Source organism: Penicillium canariense (genome assembly GCF_028826845.1).
Source record: "Penicillium canariense strain IBT 26290 chromosome Unknown utg000002l_segment0_segment0, whole genome shotgun sequence".
NCBI classification, from domain to species: domain Eukaryota; kingdom Fungi; phylum Ascomycota; class Eurotiomycetes; order Eurotiales; family Aspergillaceae; genus Penicillium; species Penicillium canariense.
The window spans coordinates 3,845,229-3,865,129 of record NW_026622729.1 but is presented as its reverse complement, the minus strand read 5'-3'; the positions used below and the strand labels follow the sequence as shown (position 1 = coordinate 3,865,129).

Below are 19,901 nucleotides of genomic sequence, written 5' to 3'. Positions count from 1 at the left end.
TTGTGAAGGTACTCAAGCAGAATTCCCTTCCAAGAAAGAAATTGTTCCTGGCATATTCCACCATAAACAAGGCAAACGCGCTTTTCTGTGATCCATGAGCTGTTGCTTCTTTAGCAGCTCAGTCATATATCTGGGTCAACCATGAAGAATCCAGAACGATTTCAAGTAACTTGTATTCGCTGAAACAGATAGGGAATATTCCTGTGAAACAGAGATGGAAGGGATAGTTGGAGATTAGGTTTGAATAAGAACTGAAAACGGAGACAAAGGAATCTATATTCAGAATTCGCCCAAGCCCCGACATATGACTACATCTCGCAACGCACGTCAGTCATTCCTCCTGTCTGGATGCCGTCAAAGTAATCGCCAGACTAAATGGATGAATGATCATGAGACATAGATCAAGGGCCTCATATAGTTCATATTACAGAAGAGATCCCGAGCTATTGATATGGCCGTATATACAGCCTCTTTGAATGATGAAGCAGCCACGTCGAGGAGCAACACATTGAAAAGGACAGAGGGGTATCTAAAAGCAGGAAATGGCGGCGCCAATATTTCCATATCTCTTGGTAAAGATGCAGCGCGCACGTAACGTTACACACATTTTATCCAGGACATAGCTTGTCAGAATATGACTTGGCCTTTGACTAAAGCGTCTATTGTGCCAGGAATCAACTCTGAACCATCATGGATGAGTTGATCATTATGGCGAGTCCCATAGCCAGTGAATGATCATAGCGATACTTTTGATCAAGCATCGACGAGCGGTAGAGCAAAATACATTATGTGGTCCTGCAGGACTTATCCCAGTAGACACAAACGACTGAGAGGGGCTTGGTTGTTTGGCTAGCCTCCGTATAAATACCAGGATAAATAGGATGTTGAGTGGAGGGGCAATACCTGACCCCTGGAACCATCGTCCAAACAGGATCATAATGTGACCCTGAGTGCCCAAAGTGGCACAAAAGAATAGCTCATTGCCTTGTCCTTCTTCTGTTATGACAGTGAAGGCTAGCGAGATGCAAACCGAGTGGAATGGAGGTGAGTCGAAAGAGCGCTGAACTGCAATATTGATTCGTTCAAAATACTGAAACCAGCCGCTGCGCGTGGATCTTCCACTAGCTTCAAATGCACCAGCCACGGATATGTCTGCAAAGATTACAGTGAGGTATATTTCCACAGAAAGGAAGTCTCTACACACCTGAGCAAGGGCCACGGTAATTAACTTGGCCAAAGCCGTTGATTATCATTTTGGTACTCTCTAAGAGCAATGCCAGCTTCTCGGATAACGGATGAAAACTACGAATGAACAACAGCGCTGGGGGTTCTCATTATTGATCGGGTTCCCATATTATCCCAAGTCTTTGTACGTAGCCCTGAGAATTACTTTTACAGCATCGAGGCGCTTCAACAGCGATTCTGGTACTTCTTTAACGTCATTCGTATACACTCTTTGGCATATCACAGATCAGTTCAATTCAGTTGGATATCCTCAAGCCCTCTACAGAAATCCCAAAGTCAATTAATTCTGTTGGGTGAATGCTGATAATGGCGAGTTTGACTCTCTCTAGTATCCGTGTTTTCGTTGGTATTGGGGAACCAAAACCAGTGCATCTACAGTAGCAGGGAATACTTATTTTAATTTTACTGTTTATGTATTAGCACACGGCCTCTACAGCTAGACAGTACAAGCTATACATATTAGTACCAAATATACCATATTACGTGTGGGTGGGGTAGAAATGAATGCATAATTACTGTGTTATTACCGTACCTTTCGCTGCCCCTGCGGAGCGGAGAGAGCTTCCCGGGATGATTCAACTCCGCTGAGATCAGCTTCATCATTCAACTCGACAACCCCCATACTTCCCCCGGGACCCTGACTCAACGCCTCCGACGTCAGTCAATAATGAAATCTGCAGAGGCAACAATACTCCCTCGATAAGGCTCGCGCGCATACCCTTCTACCCTCTTTGGCCACGATGTGGCGGGATCGCACCAACCTGTACGGATACCCCAGTAGCTGCTACCTACTACCTGCGCTGGCCCTCACTAGCGTCCGGGCAGATATACTTACTGATTTTGCCTACCCACAGCTACATATCCTACCGCCAGTCATTCGCACACCACCCGGCAAAAAAGCCACGTTTCGGCGCCTCCAATGGCTTCGACGGCCCCTCCAAGCCGGAGGAAAGCCGGCGACTCATCTCGGAGACGGGTGGCTTCGAGGAAGATGGTGACATGGTGATTGAGATGGACCTGCTTCCACCACGCTGGGTCGATGTACAGGAGGAAGTCTCAGAGCTGCTGGCGGATATTGCGCAGAAGTCCTCGGAGCTAGATAAGCTGCACCAGAAACACCTGCTCCCTGGGTTCGGCGACGAAGATCTTCGACGACAGGATGAGGGTGCTATCGAGCGCCTGACGCAGGAAATCACTCGCAGTTTCCACGACTGCCAGAAAGCTATCAAGCGCATCGACATCATGGTGCGCGAGTCCAAGCAGCAAGGCGGAGTCAGCAACGGCGAGGAGACCATGGCCAAAAACATACAGATATCTCTTGCGGCCAGGGTACAGGAATCAAGCGCTCGTTTCCGCAAGAAACAAAGCACCTACCTAAGGAGTAAGGCTACTCATTCTTCTCTAGTCGCCGATCGCGTTCGCATGACCTTGCGGAGGGTATTTAACTGCAAGCTAACCGATGATGTCCCGTTTAGAACTTAGAGGCCTGGAAGGCCTGACGACGCCGTTTGATCGATCCCCAACACCGGTTCAAAATCCCTTTACAGATCCCTCCTTGATGGAATCGGAAGTGGATAAATCATTTTCGCAGACAATGTTGATGCAGACTCAACAACGCGCGACGGGCCAACACGATGCTGCCATCGCGCAGCGAGAACGTGAGATCAATGACATTGCGAAGGGTATCATTGAACTTTCCGATATCTTCCGCGAGCTACAATCTATGATTATCGACCAAGGGACCATGCTGGACCGCATCGACTATAACGTCGAGAGAATGGGCACCGAGGTCAAAGCTGCAGACAAAGAACTCAAAGTGGTAGGCTTCAGCCCCTTCTTCCACCCATATAATCACTCTTCTTTTAACTTTGGATGAATATTGACGTGGGATCGACCAGGCTACAAACTACCAACGACGTTCCATGAAGCGAAAGGTTATGCTCCTCCTAGCCCTCGTGGTTATAGGATTAATTATCGTCCTTGTGGTAAAACCCAAAAACCACAGCTCTCCATCGCCGCCGCCTGAAGACGAATCCTCCAACAACATCCGGTCTGTGCTTGCCTCAGTTGACAGAGCGAGGAGACACCCTACATCCAAACGGTTCACCCGGGGCCGGTGGAGGGACCCGGATATATTTCGGTGAATTTTTTTTCGAGCGAACATGTTTGCAAATACTTAATAAGAATGGGAGAAAGAGCTTCACCCATCTACTATTCGAACAAGCCATGTGATACCAGTAGATTTCACCTAGCATACAAAGTGCTAAATTAACATGAATTCAATCAATCCATCTGGATACAGTCTTATTCGTCAAGTAGACAGCTTCTTTCGAGATTCGAGTTTAAGTAGTAATTCATTATGCAATAAAGACATGTCTCGAAAGACGAAGAGCGAATGTTCCATAATACAAAATAAGGGGAAATACATCAGATGACGAGAATGCAAGCTGTTGCAAATCACTGCCCTCCTTCCCGCGCAATCATTTCTGCTACATCAGCATCCAGATCTCCGCCGGCATACTGTGCATAGTCTTCCTCATGCGCCACCTTGCGCCTCTTCGCTGCTGCTCCGTTCGCGCCGAGGTCGAAGTCATTTCCACCACCAGGGGAAATATTGGACGGGTCGAATGCAATGCCATGGTCAACCTGCTCAAGACTTTGCAGGCTGAGGCCATGTGGGAGGTTTATCGGGGCCTCTTCTGTGAACGGGCCGTGGCTGTCATCAGGCTGCTCGGGCTTTGGTGATCCAACAGGTGTAATAGCCTCGACGGGGGGAGGAGTCAATGCCTCAACCTGGGGACGAGCAGGTTCCTCGCCGCCCGCGTTACCCTGTTCAGTTCCAGTAACAGAAGAATCGTCTTGATAACCACGCATAATTGCATCCTCAACCTCGCGTCGCTTTGTGTCTGTTTCCGCTTTTTTCTCTCCAAACTGTGCCACGAGAGACTCCTCTTTCTCAAGCTCGGATCGATTGGTCGCGAGGAGCTTTTCGAGTCCGTCAATCAGGGCGCGCCGCGACTTGATGACCTCTGAAACAGAATTCTCGGCGTGTGCAAGCGCCTTCAGCAGCGTGCCGAGGCGTGCAGCGTGCACTGGAGGGGTGATCTTGGGGGCTTGGGGGTCATTCAGCTTGCTGTACTCGGTATTGGCGGTTACAGCCGAGCTGTTGGAGGCCATGGCGGCTTTGGTGACGGCGACTTGTAGAGGGGCTAGCGGCTGGAGTTCGGACGGTGTAGACCCCGTCGAAGAGTCCTTGAAGAACGAGCCGCCGAGAGGCTGCTTCTTGGATGTGGAACGGGTCTTGTCAATGTCTAGTGATGGGGTCGAGTCAGACGTCCGCCACAAGTCGTTGAAATGGGCAAGGTATATTTGGCTTACCATTCACGCGAGCTTCCACGGCATCCAGGATCGGCCCTTCAAACACATTGCGCTGCCTCCACACCTCCACAACCCGGCGAATCTTCTGCTGGATATCATTTGAAGAGCCCTTGTATGCCACTGCTGCGGCTTCCGCAACAATCTAGTTCAGACATTAGCCATGCGTCTGGCGCATTGAGCACAAGGTAACGAACCGGTGAGAATGCGATGAGAAAGTCTTCTTTTCCACGCGCTTTGGACTGCTGCGCGACCTCTGTGATCTGGTTAGGCGATGACACGAGGCTTGTTTGGGGGTATTTATATACCATTTGCGAGGTAGATGAGGTTGAGTCGCTTGGGAGGCGGCGAGTCACGAATCTTTTGGAGCCAGATCTGTGCAGTCCGTTCGGCATGGCGCCTGCGTAAAGCAATCATAAATACATGTAAGCGTGTCTTCTTGCATCCCGTAGCGTATTTAGGCATACCTATGAAACATGACCCATTGCGCGACAGTCACGATGCTCTCCTGGGTCTCATTCAGAGCTGACAGCTTCGCCTTGACAGCATCGTCTGTGTAAGCCATGGGGAAATAATCGCCAAGCAGCCCGATAGCGACTTTCGGAGGAATGGAGTGCGATCAGGGCGGAGGAAGAACACTCCAGAAAGATAACCAGTCTGATGAAGGTTGAAAGGAAACTGGTAGCAATTGAAGCTTGCTGGGAAGGCAGGCCGGCAAAGAGAGACCAAAGAAGCGATATCGATGGTAAACCCAGCGAGAATCCTGCAAACAAGACAGGTTAATATGAGGCCGAGCAGCTGTTGACGTTGGAAAGTAATGCGAAGCTGTCCTCCCCCATCACTTGAAACCAGAAGCTGTTCACCGCCCTGAGTGGCAGTATACGGGGCTCCGAGCGTCTCGCCGGCAACAACTGTCAACTACCTACTACTCTTAGCTCTCATCTCCTCTCCGTTCATCATTTCGTGCCTCTACCGGATCTACAGTCAGACCACATATCGCCAACCGAGAACTACGACCACCCCACACATACAGCATGGCTGATCGTTTCCCCTCCCTGGAGGACTTCTCTGAAGGTACACTCCACCCACCTGCATCCGTACCGCCCTCACCGTGCAATCACCACTCACACAATGTTTCTAGGCCAGACCGAGGTCATCGAGAGCAACGGTGCATCTGAGGACGACTTCCTGGCCCGCGAGCGAGCTGTACTCGGTGAAGATGCCGACCAATTCGCAACCCCTCAAGATCACGTTGCGGCCCACGAGGGTGTAGATGGCGGAGATGACCTACTGGGTGACGGAGGCGACTATACACCCGCGGAAGAGATTGGACAATTCGAGTCCTCTTTCCCTTCAGTGGAGACTCAGGCACAGAACGAGGTACAGATTGTCTCTGGTATATGTTTGGAGGTGCGGATTACGCTGACTTATCGGTGTCCCTGTATAGAGAGTTGCCCCTGGTGGAACAATCACCGGAAGTGGCTCCCCCTTCCCTGCCACTGGATATAGCTCTCTGGAGCCCGAAGAGGAGGCAGAACCCATCCGGTAAGTGGAAAAAAACCATTGATCCCCACAATGACGCAGGCGCATGTCGTCTGCGGCTGCCTCGGGGTTCCCTCTTGATCCTTGTCATCTTACTGACAATCGCGTTCGACATACGCAGGGAATGGCGTGAGAAGCGCGATGCTGAGATCACCCATCGCGCAAAAATCTCGGAAGAGAAGAAGCAAGCCACCGAGAAGAAGGCCCAGGAGGACGTCGACGACTTCTACGTTTCGTACAATAACAAACTAGAGAAGCAAAAGGCCCAGACCCGCTCCGAGGCCGAACAGTTCCTGGCTAGCCGTGAGGACACCTCGGCCGGTGGAACCTCCTGGGAGCGCATCGCCAAGCTAGTTGACGTTTCGGGCAAGGGCTCCGCCGGCGGTGCCAGCGGCTCGGGTAAGGAGCGCTTCCGTGAACTGTTGATCGATCTGAGGAAAGACCAGGAGGCCCCGGGCTCTAGCGGTATCTAAATATGCTTGAGGTTTGAAGATTTTTGGAGGCTTAGGGCTTCAAGGATGCGAGAAGCTATTTTTTTCCATTGAAACTCAGGCGAATGAGTGCGCATACTCCCATTTCCCTTACGACCTTGCTCTTTAGCTTCCTAAGCCATGCGTCAGTCGCCGGTTTTTAGAGAGGTGTTTTTTGTCCTACTCCGTTTTCCTATTCTTTTTCACTTCATGAAGCGAAGTCGCCAGGGGGATTTGTGTAATTTAAGTATTTCAGACTGATGGCATCGTTAATACCAAGGATTTCCATTCTGTAACTTTGTTACGCATTATTGCTGGAAATTGTGCAAGCGCAACTAAAACTGGATTGTTAACGGAAATGCGGGCAAAGAGGCAAGAACATGTCAAAGCATTCGTTCCTCAACGCAGTAAATTTCATGGCATTTTGGGTATACTTGGTTTAGTCCAACTCGGTCACATCACCGCCAGGCTCACCAACGTCCTGCTTGGCCTCTGCCTCAATTTCCGCAAGCTTCTTTTGGCCCTCTTCCGTGGTGCCATCAATGATGCCCTCCTCCAAACTGAGCATACCGCCGTTGCCCAGCTGCTCAACGACCACTTCCGCGTCCTCAACGGACATCTTGCCAAGGACCTTGTTGACCTCGTCCAGGGACTCGGATGCCAATGCTTTCTGGAGGTCCGGGGAGAAACTCTCGAAGATCTTGCGAGCTTCGATCTCAGTAGGATCCTCGCTGTCAGCCGCGGGGATGTTGATAGTGATTTTGGTGTTGGGGTCGACTGCGTGCAGCTGGATCTGCTCAACGCCGGCAGGGTCGTTAGAGGCGGAGTTTTCTTTGCTGAGCTCCGCTGCACGGGTCTTGATGCGGTTATAAGTATCGTTAACGTCGTTGGAGAACAAAGCTGCAGCGCGGTGTTCCTTGGTTGTGATACTGCAGTATACTACGTCAGCTGGGCTCCAGAGCTTAGTTGGTGGTAATACATACCGGCTGAAGAAGAGCTTGATGCCGTCAGGGCCAAGAGAGCGGCAGTATTGCAAGAGCAGACCTTGATGAACGCATTGGCGAGCGTACGCATCCTCACCCTTGAGTTGGCTGTTGAAGGCTTCGACAAGCAAGCCATCCGTCTCCTTCTCAGCAACAATTTCAGGATGCTCGGAGATGAATCTCTGATAGGCGGCGTAGTCATTGGGCTTGAGTTTCGCGAACCTTTTGGCCAGTGGGCTGATCTCAATGTTTGCGGGATCATCGTCGTCGTCATCCTCAGCTTGGGCAGCGGAGGAGCTCCCCGCGCCGGGATTCAGGAGCTCAACCTCAGATTGCTTAACTGGTGCAGCAGCTTTGGCCTTGTGCTCAGCCTTTGCTACATGCGAAGTGCTGAATCCTTCGTGGAGGCCGTCACTAGTGATTTTGCTGCTCTCTTCCTTCTCCAGCTCGGCCAATCTCGTCAACAATTCCTTCTGTAGACCCTGCACCTTGTCCTTGTGTCCCTGCACACCCGTAATGTACGCCTTGAACATGTTGTCGGGCTTGGAATCACCAAACTCTTTCTTGACTTGATCCACCAGAGCGCTCATCATCTGGGAGTATTTTGGTTGTTCCTTCTCATGGGTGTGAACACCCTCTGGGGGAGGCGGGGCTTGGTCTTCGGCGGGGTTGCTGGCGAACTCCATGATAGTTTGGAAAATGAACTGCTCAGGGGAAGCTGAGGAGTCTTCATGCTGCTTCAACGCATCCAAAAGCTTATCGATGCGCGAGAGCAGGCCATCATTGATAATGCGCTCATACTTGAAGGTCTTGATATCATGGCGGCGTTGCTCACGCTGCTGGTGAATCTGGGCCTGCTTAGCCCGGATGAAAGAGCGCTTGTCGACATTGGGGTGCACTTCGATATCCGAGTCATCGGAAAGCTCCAGTGCATCCCACTTGCTGTAGTCAAGCACCATCTTCACGTGGGGGGGGGAAATCACGAGATGTTTAGGTGAGGCGGGGTATCGGCCGAGGACAAGATTGTATGGTGGTCGTTATAGAGGGCCGTCTCGGATGGGCAAATCAGCCACGGAGAAGTTCAGACAAAATCTTAAACCGTTGAAATAAAACACCAGCAGCAGAAAGCGGCTCTAGCAAGAAGCTCAAAACAAGTAGCATCGAGAGCTCTCGACCAGCTTCTATGGGCGGTGAACTATGGCAGAATCGGAACCCGATTTGCCGACGGAGAACGGGGACTTGCGATCTCGCATCTCCACATGCTTTGGGGAGCTGAACTGAGAATCGTGGATCATGCGGCATCGCTAATTTTCACTCCTTGAGATAATGGCCTTCTTCGAAACTTTTCCGTGATACCATCCGACCCCTCCTATTTGACCGCCCGATCTAATTTCAAAGATGCGCGGTGTCCGGCTGCCGGCCTGGACTCCCGGCGTCAGCCCTCGGCTGGTTTTGAGACCGCAGAGCGCCGTGCTCTGCAACATCTTGCCTGTGGCAAACCGAAGCATCTCTCGGTCTGGCGCGTGCAATGTCTCAAATCGACTGTATAACACCGCCTCTGGGGCTCTTGGCGACAGAGCCGGTGGTTCCATCCGACCAGCCGAGATGACGTTCCTGCTTCGCCAACCTACCTCCCAATATACCCTGTCTACCTCTCGCATCGTTCCTCAAACGCGTTTTCTGAGTTCTACGTCGTGTCTCCTCCAAGCGAAGCCGCCCTCACTGCCATTGAATCCCTCCCAGGCCAACAGCCGCCCAGTTCCGGAAAAAGAGGCTGAAGATGCCGAAGAAGATAAAGGGTTCGAACTTTCGGAAAGAGCTGCTCAAGCTGCGCAGGTCAACCTCCGGGCTAAGCTGGCTAAGGATGGTGCGTCGGGCAAGAACTCCGGCTTCGCGGAAATCTGGCGGTTGTTCAAGATTGCGCGACCTGAAGCGAAGGCGCTCGGTTTCGCCTTCTTCTTCCTGTTGATTTCGTCGTCCATCACCATGTCGATCCCCTTCTCAATCGGTAAGATCATGGACACGGCTACGAAGAGTGAAGAGGAAGGCGGAAGCCAGCTGTTTGGCCTAAGCATCCCAATGTTCTACACTGCTCTCGGTGGAGTTCTGCTCGTGGGTGCCGCTGCCAACTACGGCCGTATCATCATCCTCCGAATTGTCGGCGAACGAATTGTCGCCAGACTGCGCTCTAAGCTCTTCCGCCAGACGTTTGTCCAGGATGCCGAGTTCTTTGATGCGAATCGGGTTGGTGATTTGATCTCCCGGCTTAGCTCTGACACCATTATTGTTGGCAAAAGCATTACGCAGAACTTGTCTGATGGACTCCGTGCGGGTGTCAGCGGTGTGGCTGGGTTTACTCTGATGGCCTATACCAGTCTGAAGCTGTCCAGCATCTTGGTTCTCTTGCTTCCCCCCATTGGTTTGGGTGCCCTCTTCTATGGACGAGCTATCCGTAATCTGAGTCGCAAAATTCAGAAGAACCTGGGTACATTGACTAAGATTGCTGAGGAGCGTCTGGGTAACGTGAAGACTAGTCAGTCATTTGCAGGTGAAATTCTGGAAGTCAACCGATACAATACACAAGTACGCAAGATCTTCGACCTGGGTAAACGGGAGTCTTTGATTAGTGCGACCTTTTTCAGCTCGGTGAGTCCTTTTTAATCGGTCATATCACTGTACCCATTTGCTGACTGCCTTTAGACCGGATTGATGGGTAACATGACCATTTTGTCTTTGCTTTACGTTGGAGGCGGCATGGTTCAATCAGGCGCTATCAGCATCGGAGAGTTGACTTCGTTCTTGATGTACACTGCATATGCTGGGTCTAGCATGTTTGGTTTGTCAAGCTTCTACTCCGAGCTTATGAAGGGTGTCGGTGCTGCAAGCCGGCTTTTCGAGCTGCAAGATCGCCAACCGACTATCCATCCCACCAAGGGCATCAAGGTTGAGTCCGCTCGAGGACCTATTCGATTTGAGAATGTCTCCTTCAGCTATCCCACCCGTCCTGCTGTGACAATCTTCAAGGACTTGAACTTTGAGATCCCACAGGGAACCAATGTCGCCATTGTCGGTCCTTCTGGAGGTGGCAAGTCGACTATTGCATCGATTCTGCTTCGCTTTTATAGCCCAACTGCAGGCAAGGTTATTATCAACGGAAAGGACATCAGTACTATGAACGCCAAGTCGCTCCGGAGAAAGATTGGTGTGGTCGCCCAGGAGCCTGTTCTCTTCTCTGGAACCATCGCCGAGAACATTTCTTATGGTCGGCCTCGTGCTACACGATCTGAGATTGTCGCTGCGGCCCGGAAGGCCAACTGCCAATTTATCAGTGACTTCGTAAGTCTGCCCACACACCAAAACACCATTCACCATGCTGACTGGAAACCCAGCCCGATGGACTTGATACCCCTGTGGGAGCTCGCGGTGCGCAGCTGTCCGGTGGACAGAAACAGCGCATTGCCATTGCCCGTGCACTGATCAAGGAGCCAGATATTTTGATTCTCGACGAAGCCACCTCTGCCCTTGATGCTGAATCGGAGACATTGGTCAACAGTGCCTTGGCCGCTCTTCTCCGCGGCAATAACACCACCATCAGCATCGCCCATCGCCTCTCCACCATCAAGCGCTCCGACACAATCATCGTGCTCGGGCCCAACGGCACGGTGGCCGAACAAGGCACATACGAAGAGCTCAGCTCTCGTCCTGACGGAGCCTTCACCAAGCTCATGGAGTGGCAGATGAGCGGCGGAGACGCCATCCCGGCTCCGCCGGCGCGGGTAGTCCCGCCAGAGGACCTCTACAAGCTCGAGAAGGAAACGGAGGAGCAAGATCTAGAAGAGGACGAGGTGGAGGAATCCAAGTCCCAGAAAAAGGAATAGATCGGGGCCTTTATGTTTAAATGTCGGATGTTTACATGTCGATATGCCCCAGTGCCCAAATACAGATGGTGGTGCTCGTGGGGGCTCATACGTTTCACCACTCAGCTCTTTGCGGTCCGATCTCTTCTCATACACCTTTTTGCATTTATGTCGGAATTTTGGCGATAGGGTTTAAATGGAGCTACAGATATATTGTATAGACAATGAATGCAATACACTCAATCTCATTTTCTGTTTCTCTTCTCTCTTAGGCTCTTCATAACTAGTTCGCATTGTCCGTAATTAGTCACGCGGACCCGCCCTGGGCGAGCCGACCTCCCCGCTGATTCATCCGGGCTGCATAGGACTTCACTTGAGCTCCTTGCCGCTCTCGGGGAGAGCATCACTTCCTCACAACTTGGGTTCCCTTCCGTCGAAAGGGACTCATATACCATTCTCTGGTCATGGACCGTGTACGGAGGCTTCTTGCCGACCCCGTGGCGTACGAGCCGCTGGAAGACTCGGCGGAGGATGATGCTGGCGAACATGGCCAGGGCCAGCAAAGACCGCTGTCTCGCTTCTCGCGGTTGGAATACAGCGTCTTTTTCCTCCTCGGAGTGGCCATGCTATGGGCATGGTGAGTTTCCCCGTCGGTGTAGTCTTCATGACTGCCGAATCCGGAGTGTATCAGACAGTCGTGAAATCTAATCCCTCGGTTTTACTCTAGGAATATGTTCTTAGCCGCCGCGCCCTACTTTTACAGCCGCTTTGAGTCGAATGACTGGACTGCAACACATTATCAATCCTCGATCCTCTCAGTCTCAACCGTCACCAACCTCGGGACCGTGTACATTCTTGCAACCATTCAGAAACAAGTCTCCTACCCGTGGCGCATCACGCTCTCGCTGCTGATGAATTGCTTTATCTTCACCCTCCTGGCATTCTCGACCATCGTCATGAAGGACATCTCGGCGCAGGCGTACTTTGGTTTCCTGATGGTAATGGTGTTTGGCGCAAGCTTTGCCACAGGTCTAAATCAGAACGGGGTCTTTGCATATGTCTCCGGGTACGGCAGGGAAGAGTATACACAAGCGATCATGGGTGGACAGGGCGTCGCGGGTGTCCTTCCGTGCATTGTTCAGATCTTCTCTGTATTGGCAGTACCGAGGAAGAACGGCGACGGGCAAGGTCAGGATGGCTCGCAGGGATCGTCATCGAAATCAGCCTTCATATATTTCCTGACTGCCACGGGGGTCTCGGTACTCACGCTACTAACATTCCTCTATCTCCTCAGGAACCGACCCAACCCGAAGCTGAAAGCGACAGATGAGGACGAGGGTGCTTCTCTCGTTGACCGTACGCCTGACAAAGCGGTCAGTTTGTGGACGTTGTTTAAGAAACTGCGCTATCTATCGCTTTCTGTCTTTGTGTGCTTCCTGGTCACAATGATGTTCTTCCCAGTCTTTACCTCCGAGATCCAGTCAGTCCATTTCCCCGGAGGGCCTCGGATGTCCGAACCGACTGTCTTCATTCCCCTTGCTTTCTTGTTTTGGAACATCGGCGATCTTGGGGGGCGTCTTGCGGTAGCTATCCCGAAGTTGTCTCTAGCGCATCGCCCTTGGATGGCCTTCGTCCTCGCCGTGGCGCGTGTCATCTTCGTGCCCCTGTACGTCTTCTGCAATATCAACGGCAACGGAGCCGTTGTGAAGAGTGACTTCTTCTACCTCTTCATCGTGCAATTGTTCTTCGGTGCAACCAATGGGTACCTGGCGTCGAGTTGCATGATGGGCGCTAGCCACTGGGTGACTGCCGATGAACGTGAAGCTGCAGGAGGGTTTATGAGCATGATGCTCGTGGGAGGATTGGCTGCCGGTAGTTTATTGAGCTTTCTCGTCGTCAGCTGATCACTCGGTCTAGGGATGCTTGGTTCTTATAGACTGCTTTGACGAGTGATGACTGACGGATCTCGGGGTTGGTATACTTTGACCATATTTGCACATACCACATATAAATAAATTCCCTTTTTTTGTATTGATCTTACGCGTATGCGATCGGGGACTCTGGGTTGTCGCCTAGGTGAGACCAGACGGGGATAGTGGGCGGCATGTTCCCGTTATCTTTCTACTACATCGGCCTTGAGGACATACGTCAATTTCTCGGTCATCCTGAAGTTCTCTCAGTTATGTACGGAGTAGACCAACTCAAATGGCCCTAACTTGAAGTTAGCTCCCTCATCCCCCAGCGCCAGCATTCTGGCTCCGAGTAGAAAGAGGCGCTCCGCCGTTCTCACAGGGATCACGCAGCTGTCTCGGTCCGCAGTAAGTGAAGCCCCATCTATCATCATACAGTTTTCTCTTTGCTCTGGACTTCGAGTAATGCTGAAGCACCCCTTCGATGGCCCATTGCCAAAGTTGATGCTTATTTACAAACCTTATTTTAACGGTTCATCTTTGATCTAATGCCACATGTTTCCTCTCCTTCCCGTTCTTTCGGAATTTTTCCACTTGCTAACAATGGTAGTTGCCTCTTCAATATTTGTTTCATCACCTGCAGCCACATCAAGTTACTATCCACCTTCCTTTCGATTGCCTGAGAAACCTGGCCAAGGGACGGCTGGTGAACACTACGCCGGCCTGCGTCGGACCCATCTTGGCACTGATCAACAAGATACCGTGTAACGGTACCACTTCTCCAGGAGGTTATGACGAGTCATCTCAATATCAACCAAGTTGGCAGCATCCGCTGGTTTTCCTCCGCCCCTGGTTGAATCTCAAAAGCACCATGCTATGGAAAAAGTCAAGCTTTAACAACCAAAATCCCGACAAAGATCCCAGACCCGCAACACCAACGGACTTCGCCACAATATTTATCATAAAAATGGCCTTTGCATGCGACCGCATGCGACCGCCTGGTGCATCTAGCCTGATCGAGGCAAGTTCAGGGGATGGTGGAGAACTGTCTCTGATGGGGCGGGCGGTACACGGTACACTCCCGCCCGCCAGAACCGCTGCGGCCACGCGGGTACCGAGTACTTGTCAGGCCTAGAACCACTGCAAATACAGCTTGGACCCTGAGCGCCCTCGCCCTTACTTGGACGGGCAATACATCGTTTGTTTTTCTTAGCGGAGTGCCACATTGCGGCCCCTTGCATGCCAGATCTCTCCAATCATGACCTATCCACTCGGATTTCGCATCCAGCTCTCCCCACGGACGCGTGTCGAAGGTTATCAGAGGCTCCCCCATCGATCGACGGGGTCTTGCGACTCTGCTTTGGCGGTGACGCAAAAGGTTTCTGACGCGATTTTCCCACATGGTGACTCTTCTTCTCCTCAGCCATTCCTGGCTGTTGTGACATCTCCTTTAAATTCTCTGCACAGGAAGGGTGGATGCTTCATTCATGAAGCGCGATCGCTCATCCGTCTTTCTTTCGTTACTTGATCTTTTTTTTCTCGCTTTCTCAGCTGGCAATGATCTAGCCTTTCCTTGACTACTTTCCTCCTCGATGAGCGTCATTCGTTTAGAAATTCATTGAATTGTTTTCTGGTTTAACGGCCTCTCTTTCCACGGCAACACCTTCATTATGATCTCCAATCGCAAGGGACGCTCGCTTACAACAATCCTCTTTCTACTTATTACCGCATATCTCTTCCTAGTTTGGTTACCACTCAGCCGCCTTCATGCCTGGCAGCACAAGCACCCAAAGCCGGTCCCGGCAGCCACTATCTTCTTGCCAGATACGATCCATCTAAACGCAGCTACGGAGAGGTTCCCCGTTACCTCGTACATTCCTTTACCAACATCTCCATCTGCAATCCCCCAAATCCAGCATAATTTTCCACCTGAATCTAGAGCTGAGCGCAAGGGCAGAATTAAGAAACAAAATGCCGTGAAGGAAGCTTTTATGCACTCATGGAATGGCTACAAAGACCATGCGTGGCTGCGAGATGAAGTCTCGCCACAGACCGGTGGATATCAAGACTCCTTCAGCGGGTGGGGTGCGACTCTGGTGGATTCGCTCGACGCGTTGATTATCATGGGGCTGGATGACGAGCTCGATCTAGCCATAGAGGCTTTGGATCAAATCGACTTCACCACTACCCGGAGCGCGCAAGTGAATGTGTTTGAAATTATCATCAGATACATGGGCGGCTTCCTTGCTGCTCACGATCTGACCAACGGCAAACACCCGATCTTCCTCAAGAAAGCTGCAGAGCTCGGTGACATGATCTTCAATGCATTTGACACGCACAACCGAATGCCACAAATGCGGTGGGACTGGTCCAAGTATGTCAAGGTCCGAATGCCGAATCGGCAACAGCCTGCAGAAATGATGACCAGAAAACTAACGAGCCACCTACAGATCCGCCCAGGGCGAAGAAATTGAACCGTCAGAGCGCACAAGCTTAGCCGAGTTAGGTTCTCTAACCGTTGAATTCACTCGACTGTCTCAACTGACGGGCGACCTGAAATATTTCGATGCCGTCCAGCGGATCACGAACGAGCTGGAACGGGGCCAATCAAAGTCCAAAATTCCCGGGTTGTGGCCAGTGTTCGTCAACGCAAAGGATCTGAAATTTGACTGGTCGCAGTTTTCTCTCGGCGGTTCTGCTGATTCGACTTACGAGTACTTACCCAAGGAACATATCCTCCTTGGTGCGCAGACGGACCAGTACCGCCATATGTACGAGAAGGCCATCGAGGCGATCAAGAAGAAACTACTCTTCCGTGCGATGACGAAGGATGAGGATAAACAGTTCCTTTTCACTTCGAATGTCCGTGGGCTGAAGGGAGGTTCCCTTCACGGCATCGAGTATGTTCAGGACCACCTGAAGTGTTTCTTGGGTGGCACCGTTGGCTTGGCGTCCAAGATCTTCAACCGGACAGAAGACCTTTCTATTGCACGAGGTCTTACGGATGGATGTATCTGGGCCTATGACTCCATGCCAACGGGAATCATGCCCGAGACGATGACAGTCAGCCCCTGCAAAGAGATGGAGAAATGCCCGTGGGATGAGGGCAAGTGGTACGAAGATGTCCTCGGCCAGCCAATCCACTCGATGGGGCATCTCGAAAGAGCACAGGAACAGGTCGAGTATGATGGACTCCCTCCCGGTGTCGTCGGAATCTCGGATCCGACATACAAGCTCAGGTAAGATGCCGATTCCCGGCAGTGCGCGCGTTAGTCCTGTTATACTAATGAACTTTTGGATCCAGACCGGAAGCTATCGAGTCCATCTTCATCATGTATCGGATCACGGGCGACAAGACGCTCCAGGATGCTGCATGGCGTATATTCCAGAGAATCGACAAGGTAACGCGCACAAAGTATGGTCACTCTGCCATCGAGGATGTGCGCAACCCGCTTTCGAAAATGAGCGACAAAATGGAAAGCTTCTGGCTTGCCGAAACGCTCAAGTACCTGTACCTGATCTTTTCCGAGCCTGGCTATATCAGCTTGGATGAATATGTTCTGTAAGCGGTTGCTGTCACCCGCATCATTCCGTGCTAGGCTAATACGTTTCTCAGGAGTACCGAGGCACATCCATTCAAGCGACCAGCCGGGCCTGTATGAACAACAGGCCAACGCCCTTTCCTTCGAGCTGATTAGCGTTATTTAGATAGACTGCTGGAGGGTATACGGCGTTATGGGATTATTTGATGGGATGGCGTTGGGGATCTTTTGAAACCTGTGCATGCATACACTCTCGCTAATCGAACGCCCGGGGAATGTGGAAACTTTATGCAAGATTAAATTCATATTATCTCCGCTGTATATTTTACACATAGGCCACCTCATCGTGAGAAGTCCTCTTCGACGAACCTTGTCCCCTTCGCTGCGCCTCATCATACTCGTACTCGACCGAGTATTGCACCTCCTTGCGGATAATCATCTGATCTAGATCTTCTCCTGCAAAGCGTTCCTGGTTTTCCTGCCGTGCATGCTGCCGATGTAATTGAGGCATGAGCTCAATGGCATCGCAGTCCAACAGAGATGGATCTGTTGTTTGTCCTCGGCTCTTTCCTTGTGCTCCGTCTGTCTTCTTGAAGGTCGGCTGGCTAGACACGCCAAGTGGAAACATTGACCGACGAAGTGGGGCTCGAATAGGAGTATCAGCCGCCGCATGCACAGCCTGTTTCTTCTTCTGTCGGTCATATTCTCTGTTCTCGCCAAGAAGCTTTGGCTCGTCCTGGTAAATTCGTTCCTTCGACACGGAGCGGGGGATCTCGATCCTCGATTTTGACCTTGACACGGTTCCGGCCCGTTTCCTTTGTACGCGAGAAAGCGATCTTGATCTCGAGGCGGAGTTCGAGCCCGAAGCAGAATTTGAATTCGACCCCGACTTCGAGCTTCCCTTCGTGCCCCGTGATCGCGAGGCACTGCTTTCCAAGTTCGAGTCACCAGCTGTTCCATAGTTTGTGCTGACGGCTGCCATGAACGGACGGAGGCAAAATACGCTGCAGGCGACGAGGGCATAGTGTACTTCGACCTGGAGCCAGAGGGTGGGTTCGGCGGCTGCAAGCGTGACGTCCGGGTCGTTGAGGGCGGAGTGAAGGTTTGAAATGTGGAGGAGGGTGAAGATGATGAGGCTGCAAAGATTGTTCCGGATTAGACATGTATGCTTCGACTTGCCATGGCAGGAACTCACGGAAATCGAAAGATAAATGCAAAGCCAATGGCGAGCTTGCGCTTCACCGACATGAACAGGCCCTTGAGAAGAGCGACTGCTAGAAGGAATATAATGAGCTCAGTGACTATGTCCAGTGCTGCGATGAATTGCCATCGTTTATACTAAACAAATTGGTCCATAATCAGCAAAGTCGATCTGTGGCCGGTCACCATCTCCATCAATGCTAAACCTACCAAATTCCGGCATTGGCCTCCCTGGGTTCTCCAAGGCTTGTTCAGTTCGCAGTTGACCAGCAATATGAATACGGCAGGAATAAGCCATGCGGTGCACAGAGCCATTGTGGCCCACGAGGCGAGGTTGTGTGATTTCTGAGGGGTGAGGCGCAGATAAATGGCGACAACACAGCACTTGGAGAGGTAAATAATAATCAAAGCGAAGATATCGCTTGTTGCAATTAACTGACTGATTAGCCTTGGCGAACAAAAAATAAACATAAATGGCCAACTTACTGCCTGGATCTGGTTAAGTCGGCTATCGTCCAGCAAGGTAATCGAGCTCCCGAATCCGCGTGAACAGGCGTAGAAGATTAATATCGATTGTACAATTGCCACTGTCTGCGCCGCCCCCAATTGTCTCGGTTAGTTGCCATTCGACTGCAGAATTGGGCTTGAGACGAAGACTGCTCGATCTTACCGTCGCTCCCAACAAAACAAAGTCATCGCGCGAAAACGGCGGAATCAGCATGAGCCGGACATAAAGCCGAATCAAAAAGCAAACCAGTGAGATCACCAGTCCCAAAGCAACTGTAATGATTATCCATGCCCCATGGTGGTAGTCATCAACCACCTCGAACGGCGGTGACTGGCCCGGGGGGACATAGGGGCCGCCCATGGCAAGAACACAGAGTGACAGACGAGTGGGTGGCGTTTTCTAACATGAGGAAACAGGTTCCCTGTGTTCCCAACGGGGCTAATTGGATTTATGAGAGAGTGTGGATAAGGAGAGGAAAGGACATGAGTGCGAGGCAGAACAGCCTCTCCAGGAAAGGAGGGCAAGAAGGAGCACGATCCAGGTATATACGCTTCGGCGGTTATCTCGCGGCATGCGACCAAAAAGCCGGGATAACAGAGGAGACTATGATTCAATGATTGCAGAGCAGCTTGTGTCGGCAGCCGAATATAGCGCATATCTCGGCGGACCCAAGTACAGGGTATACCTAGATTGGCCTCGGACTCAGTTCCCGGCCGAATCTCAAGCTTCCAGGTTCGTGGTCTAGCTCCAGCTCCCAGGCAGCTATTGTGCTCTCCGAGTGACGAAAAAGTAAGTTTTCGTGGCGGATTATTGTGTCACCCTTCAATAGACGAGAATGAACAGTGGGATAAAACCCAATGCACCCAATATACTGTGTGTTGTTGTTATTTTGTGCAGCACAAGTCTGATATCACACTCCCAAGACCTCCGCAACATTGGCTAGCGGCACCTCCCCTCACGTCAGGGCCCCAATAACTCAGTCATGGACGGGACCAACCGGTCCGCTACCATTCTTGCATTAGGCGTTGATCAGCATGCGAGCTACGGTGTTGCCCGCGGATCGCAGAGGGCAGCTTTCCGATAGGGCAGCCCATGTGGTTTCCGTGTTGCGGCCTTGGGACAAACATGCGAGGGGGTAAATGCATTCAACCGGCGCTCACCGTCGGTTTAGGGCATTGTGGCGTTTGGCGAGTTAAATTCGTTAAATTCTGGGGAACAGCATTAAGGGATGGTCCTGATCTGCACCGGCATTAGGGATTAGGGGGTGTT

The 19,901-nt window shown here is 51.5% G+C and overlaps 8 protein-coding genes across 8 annotated transcripts; 5 read left to right on the top strand and 3 right to left on the bottom strand.

The window, feature by feature from the left end:
- Window positions 1-1,985: 1,985 nt before the first annotated feature.
- Window positions 1,986-3,389, top strand: N7482_004567 (t-SNARE syntaxin TLG2; the record flags this gene model as incomplete). Its single annotated transcript, XM_056686692.1, has 4 exons — window positions 1,986-2,008; window positions 2,100-2,626; window positions 2,721-3,064; window positions 3,144-3,389. 4 exons carry the CDS (start codon window positions 1,986-1,988, stop codon window positions 3,387-3,389), a joined length of 1,140 nt encoding a protein of 379 aa, XP_056545434.1.
- Window positions 3,390-3,702: 313 nt separating this feature from the next.
- N7482_004566 (CTD-interacting domain-containing protein) lies at window positions 3,703-5,185 on the bottom strand (the record flags this gene model as incomplete). Its single annotated transcript, XM_056686691.1, has 5 exons — window positions 3,703-4,556; window positions 4,624-4,765; window positions 4,818-4,876; window positions 4,929-5,020; window positions 5,088-5,185. 5 exons carry the CDS (start codon window positions 5,183-5,185, stop codon window positions 3,703-3,705), a joined length of 1,245 nt encoding a protein of 414 aa, XP_056545433.1.
- Window positions 5,186-5,751: 566 nt separating this feature from the next.
- On the top strand, window positions 5,752-6,635 carry N7482_004565 (clathrin light chain CLC1; the record flags this gene model as incomplete). The annotated part of the gene is made up of 3 exons (XM_056686690.1): window positions 5,752-6,000; window positions 6,068-6,165; window positions 6,284-6,635. The coding sequence occupies 3 exons, from the start codon at window positions 5,752-5,754 to the stop codon at window positions 6,633-6,635; spliced, it is 699 nt and encodes a 232-aa protein (XP_056545432.1).
- Window positions 6,636-7,071: 436 nt separating this feature from the next.
- N7482_004564 (Hsp90 co-chaperone CDC37) lies at window positions 7,072-8,574 on the bottom strand (the record flags this gene model as incomplete). The annotated part of the gene is made up of 1 exon (XM_056686689.1): window positions 7,072-8,574. The coding sequence occupies one exon, from the start codon at window positions 8,572-8,574 to the stop codon at window positions 7,072-7,074; it is 1,503 nt and encodes a 500-aa protein (XP_056545431.1).
- Window positions 8,575-9,013: 439 nt separating this feature from the next.
- On the top strand, window positions 9,014-11,493 carry mdr2 (ATP-binding cassette permease mdr2; the record flags this gene model as incomplete). Its single annotated transcript, XM_056686688.1, has 3 exons — window positions 9,014-10,261; window positions 10,316-10,951; window positions 11,005-11,493. The coding sequence occupies 3 exons, from the start codon at window positions 9,014-9,016 to the stop codon at window positions 11,491-11,493; spliced, it is 2,373 nt and encodes a 790-aa protein (XP_056545430.1).
- A 443-nt stretch (window positions 11,494-11,936) lies between these two features.
- N7482_004562 (nucleoside transmembrane transporter FUN26) lies at window positions 11,937-13,376 on the top strand (the record flags this gene model as incomplete). The annotated part of the gene is made up of 2 exons (XM_056686687.1): window positions 11,937-12,109; window positions 12,200-13,376. 2 exons carry the CDS (start codon window positions 11,937-11,939, stop codon window positions 13,374-13,376), a joined length of 1,350 nt encoding a protein of 449 aa, XP_056545429.1.
- Window positions 13,377-15,052: 1,676 nt separating this feature from the next.
- On the top strand, window positions 15,053-17,044 carry N7482_004561 (glycoside hydrolase family 47 protein; the record flags this gene model as incomplete). Its single annotated transcript, XM_056686686.1, has 4 exons — window positions 15,053-15,756; window positions 15,833-16,621; window positions 16,687-16,944; window positions 16,999-17,044. 4 exons carry the CDS (start codon window positions 15,053-15,055, stop codon window positions 17,042-17,044), a joined length of 1,797 nt encoding a protein of 598 aa, XP_056545428.1.
- A 205-nt stretch (window positions 17,045-17,249) lies between these two features.
- On the bottom strand, window positions 17,250-18,992 carry N7482_004560 (uncharacterized protein; the record flags this gene model as incomplete). The annotated part of the gene is made up of 5 exons (XM_056686685.1): window positions 17,250-18,060; window positions 18,120-18,262; window positions 18,335-18,559; window positions 18,611-18,715; window positions 18,795-18,992. The coding sequence occupies 5 exons, from the start codon at window positions 18,990-18,992 to the stop codon at window positions 17,250-17,252; spliced, it is 1,482 nt and encodes a 493-aa protein (XP_056545427.1).
- Window positions 18,993-19,901: the final 909 nt, after the last annotated feature.